The 13,588-nt window shown below is 41.9% G+C and overlaps 1 protein-coding gene across 1 annotated transcript; it reads left to right on the top strand.

Annotated features, from left to right (window-relative positions):
- The first annotated feature begins 53 nt into the window (after positions 1-53).
- Positions 54-7,432, top strand: mob3a (MOB kinase activator 3A). Its single transcript, XM_084547541.1, has 4 exons — positions 54-290; positions 2,133-2,713; positions 3,959-4,161; positions 6,962-7,432. Exons 2-4 carry the CDS (start codon positions 2,296-2,298, stop codon positions 6,989-6,991), a joined length of 651 nt encoding a protein of 216 aa, XP_084403667.1. The 5' UTR covers positions 54-290; positions 2,133-2,295; the 3' UTR covers positions 6,992-7,432.
- The last annotated feature ends 6,156 nt before the right edge of the window (positions 7,433-13,588 follow it).

Below are 13,588 nucleotides of genomic sequence, written 5' to 3'. Positions count from 1 at the left end.
ATAAACGTAACGGAAACCACCGTTTCCATTATTCTGAAGGTCCTAACCGGAAGTCGCAACCACTTCCGCTAACTTGACTCTGGTGTACTTTTCGTTTCGCAGGGAGGAGTCAGACATCATTAGTTTCTTTATTAAAGTGATATCTTTATTGAATTATCGCTAATACTACAACATGTCTCGCACCGTGGATCCATAATGTAGCCCGTGCACGTTGTCGACGTGAAGCTATCGATCAGCAATCAGATAATTTTCGGTAAAAGATCGGAGGGGGAAACAGGAAGGCGGAACAAGTAAGTTCGGGAAAGTGGCTTTCAACTGTGCGATTTCGTCACCGTTTGAAGAGCCGTATCGGATAAATGCCGCCTTTTAGACGATTTTAATCAACATTTGAGGCGAATTAACTGTTAATGATGTGTGTTTGTCGTGTCTCGTGCGGGTTTTCTTTAGCCGTTACTCAGAGCAACAAGTCCGGCCGAGTTAGCTTAGTCGCGTCGTGAATAAACTTCGCACGGTCGTCATGTGCCCCGCTGTTTAATCTCCGGCTTTTATGTCACAAAAATTAGATGAAAACGATAAAAGGTCGGCATTATTATAAAGAAGACTGTTGATATATTATTTTATAACGGTCTACATAAACGTAGGTGTCTTGTTATACTGTTAACAAGCGGTTTGACGTCGTTTTATTGTCATTCCGCAGATTCTTGGGTGTCTGAAATAGGAAATGAGTCAATGAGGCTCCATGTTTCATCTTTGATGTTGAGCCTTTACCTGCTTTTAATGACTTTACTGCTGCCATGTTAACTGTCCTTTGTTTTGGTGGTGATTATAAGACATTAACTTCTTCTTTCAGACATTAAATTCACCTAAACGTTCATTTATGTGCCATTTTTTTATGCCACCTTCACAAAATAAACTGTATTTTTAAGGTTTAGTATAAGTATATACATAGATGACTGGCACGTATATTAAAATGTATATGTATTACATGTTTGTTACAACTGGGAGATGTTAAAATACCTTATTCATTCAAAGAACTAAACCATATGTCAGTGTAATTTGACAGTTTCTTTTACTTTCCAGACTAAAATGATTAATTTAGACTTTATTGTGTTTAATCTGGGTTTCAGTGCAGCCGTGGAGCTTTATATTGACTGTCCTTTATTTTGAGGATGATCAATAGACAATAACTTCTTGTTTTAGACGTTAAAGTCACAGAAACGCTTCATGTTTTTATGCCAATTCTCAAAATAAACTATATTTTTAAGGGGTTAACCTTCACTATACACGTAGATGACTGGCACACATATTAAAATTTATATGTATTACTTGTTTATTAAGCTGGAGAGATGTTAAAATATCTGAAAGTATTGCTTAATCACTCAAACAGTTAAACTATTTCTCAGTGTCATTTTCTTCATTTTATAGAATAAAGTAATCAGTTTAGACTTTACCAGCCTTTAATTTGTTTCATCTGCGTTTCACTGCAGCTGTATTCACTGTCCTTTATGTCAAGGATGATTAATAGACATACACATCTTGTTTTAGACATTAATTTCACCAAATAAACTATATTTGTTATGGTTTTTGAGCCTGAAAGGGAGTTAAACTTCACTATACACACAGATAACTGGCACACATATCAAAATGTATGTGTGTTAAATGTTTATTAAGCTTGAGAAATGTTCAGATACCGTAAGAGATTGACTGTTTACTCAAGCAACTAAACTATTTGTTATCGTGTTATCTGACGTTTTCTTCCACTTTATCGATTGAAATAATCAGTCGAGGCTTGTGGTTTACCTGGTTTTAAAATGCTTTCTCGGCCTTTTAGCGCAGCAGCGTAGCTTTGTGTTATAACTGTTGTTAATGCGAATGCTTCATTTTTATTCCACCTGTCAAGATAAACGGTCATTTTTATTGTTTATGAGCCAGAGAAAGGGCGTACAGTTGGTTGTGTGTGTTTATTAAGCTTGAGAGACTTTAAAATGTCTGACATTGATTGATTAATCCCTCAACCAACCAAATAATCACAGTTTGATGATTGTTTTTTGTAAAAACATCAGGTTTAACAGGAAGTAAATCTGCATCAACTGACCAAACTTGTGTCTCTCTTTTCCTCTTATCATACACAGGATCTCTGAGTCTCTGTCTGAGTCCAAACAAATACCCAAAGAGAGTCCATAACAACAACTACTGCACTGGTTGTTTGGACAACCTTTTCACTGCTTCCATTTTAACAGTAAATAATTCACCAGACGCATTCAAAGAAATCGCCCGCCTGCAGCACATGCAACCATGTCCCTGGCCCTGAAACAAGTCTTCAACAAAGACAGGACATTCCGGCCCAAGCGCAAGTTTGAGCCCGGGACGCAGCGCTTCGAGCTGCACAAGAAGGCCCAGGCATCTCTGAACGCGGGCCTCGACCTGAAGCAGGCCGTGCAGCTGCCCCACGGCGAGGACCTCAACGACTGGGTGGCCGTCCACGTGGTCGACTTCTTCAACCGCATCAACCTCATCTACGGGACCATCAGCGACTCCTGCACCGATCAAACCTGCCCCGTCATGTCCGGAGGGCCCAAGTACGAATACCGCTGGCAGGATGAGCACAAGTACAAGAGGCCGACCGCCCTTCCAGCGCCCAAGTACATGAGCCTGCTCATGGATTGGATTGAGGTACAAATCAACAACGAGAACATCTTCCCCACCAACGTCGGTAGGTGTTGAAATGTGGCTGAGTCACACACTTTTTTTTTTTTGGGGTTTGCGTGTCATTTCCCGTCCAGTGAAACTTTTTGTCTCTGCGGTTTGTTCAAATGCTATAAACTCATCCTGTGTGCACACGAAGTCACCGCCCACTCGTATGCAGATGTCCACAGGCTCCTGCTGTCATGATCGGGCCTGTGAACAGTCGTTATGTGGTTATTGAAGGGATTTTAGACAAAACAGAACACAGATCAAATGATTTCCAACTCAAACAGACAAACGCTTGGTATTTAATTAGCAATCTTATAAAAAAACTTAGAAAGACGGTTTAACGCCTTGTCTTTATTTCCCACATGGTTGTCAGGAGTCACGACAAATCACAAGATACGTTACAGAAAAGAAAAGCTCCACAAACTCCTGATACTTTGCCTTCTGTTTTGCTAAATACTGATTTATTCTAATATGTCTCATCACATCTGACAGACAAATGCGACGGAGGACAAAGGGCTGTCGAAATTATTTAGTTTGTAGGGTCACGAGCCAGAAATGAGAGGAGCTGCTGCTGTAATGTGCAAACGGCTGATCCGTGCATGAGTCAAAAGACAAAAGACCAAAATAAAGCGACCTGAATTTATTCTGGTAATTAAATGGAAAGGAAACATACAATGAGGTAAACTTCTGCAGAATGAAGGCATCTAAATTTGGAAGCCTGGCCTGTCTGCGAGGCCACATATATTAGATTTCCTGCAGGGCTGAGCATAGCAAACATTACAAGCTCAGTTAATCTGCTGCATTCTCGGTTTGATATTATCTCAGTGTGTCACTCTGTGTGTGTGTGTGAAGCCTTAGCTGTGGTGCAGCAGCTGACTAACTACAGAAACATCCGAGCAATGGATTTAAAAATGGGTCAAAACAATGTACAGTGGACTATGAATAGAAGCGACCTCTGGCGCATTCGTCCTCCGGATTCAAATTCCTGAAATATTATTGAATTAGTCAAAGCGAAACGACACGCTAAATTAATCTCGTGCTTAGCGCTGAGGCTTATCCCACAGACTTGGTTTTCCACTCGTGTATGAGCTGACATACTTTAAACCAGCTGGTGTCCAACCAGAGGGGGCCGGAGCGGACAGGAAAAAGGTTAACACACACATGTCAGCGTTTCAAATGTTTCTCGCTCCTTTGAATCAAGTAGTAAAAGGTCATCGTGGATTGACCCCAGTGCTGTCCTGTCTCCCATCTGCTCGTCTCCCAGGTACTCCCTTCCCTAAGACCTTCATGCAGGTGGCTAAGAAGATTTTGTCTCGTCTGTTCCGGGTGTTCGTCCACGTCTACATCCACCACTTTGACCGCGTGAGCCAGATGGGAGCCGAGGCTCACGTCAACACCTGCTACAAGCATTTCTATTACTTCGTCACCGAGTTCAACCTCACGGACCACAAAGAGCTGGAGCCTCTGGTGAGTCGAAGGGAGGACGGGATCTGAGCCGAGCATGGAAAAATTAATTAGAGCAGAAAACACACAATCAGGGAAATATCTGAAATCAATAAAACTAATTATAGCTCTTGTTATTTTGGTTTCTTTTACGATATAACACTTTTTTTTTTTCCTAAACACATTTAGCTTTTCTGTGACTTTCATTACTTTAAAATGTAAATAAAGGTTAGCGGGCGTATTCACTGATACACATAGATCGCTGATAAATATTGAAGCAACTGGCAACGAGACGCTGATATGAACCACAACAGAATCTACAACATGCACTGGGATTTATTTATGTTTAAGTTGTTAACCTAATAAAATCGCCACGGTTAAGACCTGTGTGGGAATTAGGAAATTAATTGACTAATTTAAGTTTTTATTTCATGAGAGTTATAATTCTGCATTCTGCAAGTATACGAATCAGTGCTACATAACATAACAAGTTTACCAAACTCTCGATCTCACTCCAAATCACTAAATCCATTGAATTCTTCATCCTCTGTGTCACTTCTGAACAACTCCGCTATTACGCAGGAGTAATAGGAGTAGCAGATACTGGCACACAAGCATAGAGCGCCCTCTCGCGGCTGTCAGTGTGAAAATAACGAACATGTGAAATTATATATTTCAATATATAAGTCGCACCTGAGTATAAGTCGCAGGACCAGCCAAACCATGAAAAAAAAGTGCGACTTGTAGTCCGAAAAATACGGTGATTATAGTTATTAGTTACTTCTCCCCAAAAGTAACTGAGTTAGTAACTGAATTACTCCACTATAAGATAAGATAAGATTGGACTTCATTCATTCCTGTGAGGAAATTAGGGAAAAAGTAACTAATTACCAGGGAAAGTAACTATTGCATTACTTTATTAAAAAATATATATATATTTAAATACGTCTAAGAATTGGATATTTTTTCCGAGGTTAAAGTAGTGCCTTTACTTCCACCTTGAAAAAACGGCAACTTTACCTCTGAATGCTCCGATCTCGCCATCGCTGCTCTGATCGCTTGTGTGATACTGCTATTCCCGCGTTGTGTGTAAGCGGCACCCAACCCTAACTGAACACTGATTGGCTTACCGTGAAATCTTACTATACCTTAGCCAATCAACATCACTTATGTGGCCATCGCCCCAGCCCACCCAGAGGGGAGAAAAAAAACAACCTTCGCAGCTCTTGTGGCTGAGTAACGCATCACATTTGTGACACAGTGTCAGTAACAGTAACGGCGTTGTAACGGAGAAAATAGTACAGCAAGTACTATGTGAACCACAGCAAACTCTTCAACATGCAAGCTGCAATTGACCTATGTTTAAATCGTTAAACTAACTAAAATGTACAGTTAAGATCTGTCAATGAAGGAATTTACTGATGGCTAATTTTAGGTCTAATTTCATTATATATACAGTTGTCCCTCGCTATAACACGGTTCACCTTTCGCGGCCTCGCAGTTTCGCGGATTTTTTTAGTGCAATTTTGCATGTTTTTGGGTTTTTTTTACAGCGCGTCGTCTTCTGCGTCCTGATTGGCTAAGGGACTGTAGACCATTGTCAATCAAACTCCTCCGTACGGTGTCTCTTGTACAGTACAGAATGCGTTCAGCTTGCCAAATTTACATATACAGTATCTTTGATCGCTGGCAGTGTGACTGAAGTGCGGTATGTTTGCAAGTTATTGAGAAAAGTGTATAAAGTGTGTAGTGAGGGGTTTTGCAACCGTAAAACATTTATAATCATTGTAAAAAAATAAAGCTGACTACTTCGCGGATTTCGCCTATCGCGGGTTATTTTTAGAACGTAAGTCCCGCGATAAATGAGGGACCACTGTATTTCAAACTAATCTCTCAGCGCCCTCCGGTGGTCAAACTGTGTAACAGCAACACCGTTACCGAGCATTTCTGTTACTTAAATATGTAGTTAAACGTTAGCGGATGTATTCACATAAACCCATAGATCCTAATAAAGCTAATAAGTTGTAAAGAAAATAGGCAGAGCGTCCCTTAAGTGAACCACAACAAACTCAACAACAACATGCACGCTGCAAGTCAACTTCTGTATAAATCTTTAAACTAATTCAAATATACTGTTACCTACACGAGAAAACAGCAGTTCATTTTAGTTCTTCATTCGGATTCTGCATTTCCATGATGTGACTCACCCCCCCAGTTGTCAAACGGAGCATATCTTGGGCTTTTAATTTCTGTAATGAGTTGTTAAAGGTTAGAGGAGATATTCACTTTAACCCATAGGCGATAAATTGTTAGCTAAGACCTGTGCGTGAGAATCTAAGAGCCCAGTTGGACTTGTGAATTAACTGACAGACATTTTCTACACGTTTTAGTTTGTTATGTCATGGTGGTTATAACTGCAGTTCCTCATTAATTAGACCTAACATAAACTCTATTTTACAACAGTCGCGTTCTCTTTAAACACATTAAACATTAACTTTATGGAGCCCTAACAGATTGTCACACTGTTAATGATTGTACTGATCGTTAATAACCCCCCCCCCCCCCCTCTCTCTGTGTGAGATGTTCTCTGTGGGTATTTCACTGTGTCCCGTGCTCTTAAAATAGGTCTCCTTGCCTAAAGCGACGCAATATCTGCCCAGTCACACCAGATACCAATTGTTGTCGTTGTCATCTCTCCAGGTTTTTATTGACAAAATTATGGATCCGCTCTCTTTTTACTCAATCCTTGTGAGATTACACAAAAGTAAAGTGCTGATATATGTGTTACTCACTACGCTGTGTGTGTGTTTTGTGTCTGCTGCAGAAAGAAATGACCGCTCGGATGTGCCACTGAGGGACCCCGTGGACGCGCTGTGGCTGTGGACAAACTCGTCCGTCCATCTCGAAGACTGCATCGGAGCGCGGAAAGAAAAAAAAAAAAAGAAAGAAAAGAAAAGAAGAGCAAACAGATTCAGAGTCTATTTTTATATTTAAGTACTGTAATCTATTTTAGCCGCATACTGTAGGTTTTTAAACCTGAGGACCATTTCATGTGAGGCGTTGTGTTCCTTTAAAAAAAAAAAAATAATTCAGACATTTTATCAGAGCTCAGTATTAAGAGGTGTAATGTTTTTGTTGGTGTTTTTTTTCTTTTTTCTATTTTATTTTGAGTCTAAATCATTCCAGGACCAGCTTTCTTTCTGTTTAAAAAAGTGATCTAAAAAGTTAGTACGATTTCCTACTGTACCTCTATAAAGTCACTATGTCGTTACATTAAAGTCATTCTCTACTCTTATCATTTGGATCAGTATTTAATTTTGAACCGATAGCTCCATATTGTCCAAAAAAGTTAAATCAGAGGGAGGAAAGTTTATTTTTTCTGTTTCTAGTAGTAGTTCTTCATCCTGAATACCATTTTAGTCATTTACTAAATTTACTTGGGGTCTAGTTTAAAAGTTATATATATATATGTGTATGCACAAACGATCTAAAAACAGTAACGGCCCGCTGCAGACTCAGACATCACCATGCCCGTGTTACTTTACACGCTGGGCCTCGAGCCACCGGGCAGCTTCTCAGATGTCGAACCTCGCAGGTGTTTGTCGCAGATACTCTGGACAGTTGAAGGTCACACGAGACCAGAGCCTCACATGACAAAAACCCAGCTCGCCGTCACATGCACAAAAGAGCACGCTCCCAAACGTCCACAGGGAGGCGTCAAGACACCGAAACCTGCCCCGGCTGAAACGCTGTTTATCCCACAGCTAACTGGCTCTTGTGAAATCTGTCCCAGTTCTAGTCAAGAGTCTAAAGGGGGGGGGGGGGAGGGCAGCGGAGCTCTGATTCGGGTTAATGATTCGACTAAGCTGGTTACGTAAGAAACAGGCCAGACCGTACTGTGATGAATACAGAGAGATGTTTTGTTTTGTGTGAACCAGGCTCCACATGATAGGGTCAGCGACAGTCCTGAATAGGTTTGTGAGCGGCATTGTTGGCTGGATTTAGCTGCAGCCATCAGTCATAAAGGACTGGATTATGTAAATAATGAGCAGCAATCTTGCACACAAGGTACAAGCCCAAGTAAACATAGCTACAAGAAAACTTACAGGAGCATGTGTGACATGTGACCGCCGCTGTGAGTGGTACGTTTAGTACAGGAACACTTCCTTTTTTTAAAAACCGCAGTTAAGTTCAGGGCTATAATAGTCCATAACAAGTACATTTCACTTCTTTAGATAAACAGAAGGGTCATGCAGAGATCGAAACTTTATTAACTATACAACTGTGTGCAATCCTTCGCTGCTGTGACATCTGTCTTCACAAAGTGTTTGGTGACATGGTTTCACATTAACTAAGACTGATAGATACTTTATTTATCCCGTAGTAAATCTGATAGCCAGTAGCATCATTTTCAGAGACAGGAGTAACTACACACGGCGAAAGGGTCAAAAATAATAAGAGTACAGTCGTCACCAACCGGATGTTTATGCATCAAACTGCAGCAATGGTTCAAACGAGTATTCAAATTAATTCAAACGTGGGGCAGAAATGTTATTAACAACAAAATTTCATTTAAATTCCACAAATGCTTCGCTCTACAGGCCCTAATGTTGAGTTCGTTTAACGTGTTTCAAGTCGTCAATCGTGCGCCACCTTCGACAGGTCAGAAGACAGATCAGAGCTGTGACTGATGATAATATATATTTATACCGACGGTTATGGCCCGTCGGCCCGGGGTTATAATTGTTACTTCAGATCCTGGCCTGGATGAGCTCAGACTCTCTCAAACTGCTTTATGCTCACATGGAGGTTAAATGCAGAAGACGCATTCTGACAAATGTGTGTACATGCCGTGTATATAAAGCTGATTTTATCATCAGTAGGTAAGGAAAAGAGAGTGTTACTACGAAGAAATGTGAGATACACTGGATATTTTCTCCCCCTCAGGCCTTTAAATGTTACTTAAAGACGTTTAAGAAGCGAAATAACGACTTTTAGACGTTATAAATCTGAGGCCTCAACGCCTTTTTAAACAATACACTCAATCTGGAAGTACACCCGTTAACTATATCTGTGGAATAAATGTCAAAGTACAATGCGTCCTCTGAAGCGCAGCAGAGCGGGACGATTAAACGATTAAAAATGTACATGAACGCCTGGAGGTTGTTATCTGCCGTGGCTTTATCTTCAGATGTTTGTGCATCAGACGTGAACGTCTATCCAGCTCCAGATACTGTACGTATCACTTCCACTTTCACCTCCTTCATTCAGGCTTGAAGAAAAGAAACATCCTGTTCTCCCTCATGAATATTAGTTTTTAGTAAACAAACGTGGTGTAACAGCCCGCACCAATAACAATCACCCCATGCAGGTGACCTCATCGCCTGCTGAAACCTGATCCTCTAACAGGATTGTTCCTCCTCTCTCACTTCCTCTCCAACACTGTTCTCTGGCAGCGTGCATTGCGCCTGCTACGTGCCAGATGAGATGTGCCCGCCTTTTGCTCTACCCCTCCCTCCCTCCCTCTCTCTCTCAGCGTGTTTTTCTGTGCTGGAATGTACCAGACAACCTCGAAAGGGCTCTGCAACCTGCAAGACGTGAGGGGAAGTTCTGGCACAGAGGGGGGAAGAATTCGAGCCTGCAGCCAATCAGACCGGAGGCCGTCCGCCGCTCGACTTACACAGCAGTTTGTCTGGCTGTTGTTTTGATGGCACGGTGTGATTATTTACACGTAGAGAGAAAAAGGGTTTGGGGAGATAATGTGAGTCAGCACTGGGTCGAGCACACACCCTTAACGGCTTCTGTGGCTCGTGAGTCAGCTGCCTCGCTTGCTGCTGCAGCTCGTGGGGATGAAAAGTGATCATAATTATAGGGATTGGAGATGGAGGGGAATTACCAGCCTGTACCGGGAAGGTGATGAATTATTTAAAGGAAGGCCCGGAAGAAAGTTATTTCAGTCGCTTCAATGTGAATGTACACAGATCAGCCACAACATTATGACCAGGAGGAGGCAGGAGAAGTGAATAACATTGATCATCTTGTGACAGTTCAGTGTCCTGCTGGGAAACTTTTGGACCTGGCATTCATGTGGATGCACCCACCTAGACCGGACCAGGCACCCCGACGACGACACTCCTTGATGGCAGCAGGATGCAGCCTGACACAGGCACACACACAAAAATGTTTTGAGCCCCCAATAAGGCCCCTCACCTCAACCCATAGGACCCAAAGTTCCCCCACTAACTGCCAGACACCACAGGACACCCTTAGAAGGCCCATGTCCATCCTCTGATGAGTCTCAACTGTTTCGGAGGCACGAGGGAGACTTGCACAATATTAGTCATAATGTTATGCCTTTCTGTTGGCGAAGTCCGTCCATGAATCAACCATGAGTATTGGTGCTTGCAATCCATAACAACACGCAGCTTCCATTTTTTTTTGTTGTTATGGACGTGCAAATGCTCAGCTGTAATTTCCCCTGATGCTTGCATAATATCACACTGTCATTAAAAAAGCGGGAACTATCTGCTCCAACACGTCTCACACCTACACAGTTTCTAAAGATGATCACACGGATAAGGAGCTATTACGTGCAAATGGGGACGTAAAGAGAATAGTTTAGGGAAAAGTAAAGCGTACAAGCAAAAGTGCTATCAGGGGTCGGTGGAGAAAAGGCAAAGAGGACATGTGTGATGATGATAATCTTAAATAAATACTAAAACTGTGTTACAGGTGGTTATTCAGGAATTAGGAGGCGACTGATGCCCTAAAGCACTAGTGGAAAAAGTGCAGAGGAATGAACTTCAGCTGTAGTCGGCTAGTGCAGCGTGTGTTTCCCAGTCTGGAGCAAAATCCCAAGAATTTCAAAAACATGATCAATTTCAAAATGCTTTGTTATGCGGGGTTATGCAAAAAGAGCAAAGTGCAGCAAACAAAAAACTAAAAAAAGAGCACAAAGTGTTTTCTGAAGGACAACTGGGGGGGAAAAAAGCTGGAACAAAAACAAGCAATGTTGCAAAATCTTTGCAACTCTGAATGCGTGTGTGTGTTGTTTTTTTTTAGCTGCATGTCCAGTAAGCTGTCTTTCCCCCGAAACGCCTGAAGAGCATCCGTATTTGCCAGAGCTGAATGTTTTTTCCCCAACCGCCTCCTTCTAAGAACTTTGCTCGGGGAATGTTTCTCGGAAAAGGTACAAGTCTGGGGCGACCCTTCCTACGAAAAGTATGCGGCGTATTGTAACAGTGTAAGACGGCTGCGCTGCTTCTTAGCTCACTAATCTTCTCGGCCTCTGACAGTTTTATTAACGCGTGCCAGACGCATCTGCAGGCATAACTGTACCTTTTTCCGACGCCCACAAGGGCATAATGGGTGTGTTGTACAGTTAAGGGAAAGCACGGGAATGTTTTCTTTTTTCAGACACGCTGTTGCATCAGTACATTCAGCAAATTGGTCTCCTTTTATTGTTGATAAAAGGCAATTAAGGTGTCCTTTTATTTTACTATCACTGCAAGCTTTGACACTTTAAATCCCCTTAAACCACATTTTGCCAAAACATTAGACACACAAGTGAAAACAAATGAATTCTAATGTGACAATCCCGCACTATATCTTAGACTCATGAACGTTAAAATGTTGTAAAAGCGTCAGAAAGTTGTTAATTAAACGACACATTACAATTTAATAGCACCAAAATCCACAGCCTCATAAACTGGAGTGTATATATCTCACTTTTAAATTCTAAACCAACACATTTCTGCTCTCGGTTAAAACTGCATGATGTTTACACTGACTTAAATTATGCAAGGCTCTGTAGTTTTACGGCTAAAGTATTGCACCGAATGTTCTAGCTGCCTTGTGCGAGGTTTTTATGCAATTTTAACAAAATTCATGACAAATTTAACGTCGCTAAATAATGCATGCATGTGTTTGGCTGTGCGCTGTGATTTTGTGTACTGACAACAACACGTTTGCCCGTATCATTAACAAATGACCCCAATTCCAAACTATAAGTGAATGTCCTCTGCAGCTTTATATCCGTCCTGCCAAGTCTTTGAATTGCATCTCGAGCACAACAACAGAGACACTACCCTGTTATATCACATTTCACACTGTAATAACCTCGGTCTATACTGAGTGCAACCCCCTCCCGGGCGACCTCCTCTTCACATCTGAAATGGAGTTGTTGTCACCTGAAGGAATTTATGACAGCCCTTCCCTCTTTCCTTTGACCTGTAGTGACACACAGATCCAACCCGTCCTGCGCCTCGAAGTGTGAGCTTGTTTTCCTGCTAAAAACCCGGGCTGGGGATAGTCAGCCAGCAGCTTGCGTAATGTTTGCTACCATCGGGCTCAGTGTGTTTGAAGGGTAGAGGGTGAAAGGAGGAGGAGGAGGAGGAGAGGCAGCAAAGCCTCCAGTCACAAGACAGTAGACTCCTGAAAACACCCCTTACATGGTTTTAACTAAAACACCCTTGATAAACATTCATGCTATACAGCGCAGGACTCTGGACTATAGATTATATACAGTGATGAATAATAGAAGAAATCGCAGAGGGCGTACTGTTTGAGGGTAACACCACCACATGCACACGTCTTGCCATGTAGTTGATGGTTTTTATCCTTTCTATTTATAATATCTGAACATAATTAAGAGGATGCATGTAAGACGACAATATCTATAGGAGGATTCTGTGAGAATACCTCAGGCTTTAAAATACTGTATGAACATGTCATTACTGCAGCAATGTCGCTGCGGCGTCTCACAGTTAGCACGGGGAGCCCAGAGAGAACACGTTTCTGCATCATCAGAGTTCTTGGATTTTCTTGTCATTATCACAACCATGACACAATGCTACCAAGCACAACGTGCCTCTCCTTCCTCACACATCACAAAAGGCGAGGGGGGGGGGGGGGGGGGGGGGGGGGGGCGGGGGGCTGCAGCTGGATACTTTACACACCTCCGTCCTTTCAGTTACTGTAATAACATACAGTGAGTCACTGCGCTGAGCCTATAGTCGCCTGTAATATAACAACTATTGTCACTAGTTTTCTGCTTCTCTTTATTCTTATAGTAGCACGCTTTCTACAATTAATGCATTCTTTTAAGCTCTTATCAATTCCCCGTGTATCATCATGCATCACCTAGTATCATGTAGTCTTCTTTGCATCATGTTTATATGCTGCATGCCATGCTTTATCCTGTCTCTTCTGTCCAACCTCTCTCTTTTCTGGTCTGTCCACCTGGCCAGTCTCAACCAGATGTGTCCCCCATATAAACTTGTTTGCTCTGAGGATTCAGTATTTGGGTTCTGTAAAGCGGCTTGAAACTATTTGAATTGTTATGGAAGCTTAACAAATTTGAATTAAATTCAATGTACGGATAAATGCGTTTTTGTTTTGAGTACATTTCTTGAAGCGTGTCGCAGTCGGCGACGAAAAAAAACAAAAACTT

The sequence above is a fragment of the Chelon labrosus genome, assembly GCF_963514085.1.
Source record: "Chelon labrosus genome assembly, chromosome: 7".
In the NCBI taxonomy this organism is placed as follows: Eukaryota; Metazoa; Chordata; class Actinopteri; order Mugiliformes; family Mugilidae; genus Chelon; species Chelon labrosus.
The sequence above is the reverse complement of the archived record's forward strand: the minus strand, read 5'-3'. Positions and strand labels throughout refer to the sequence as shown.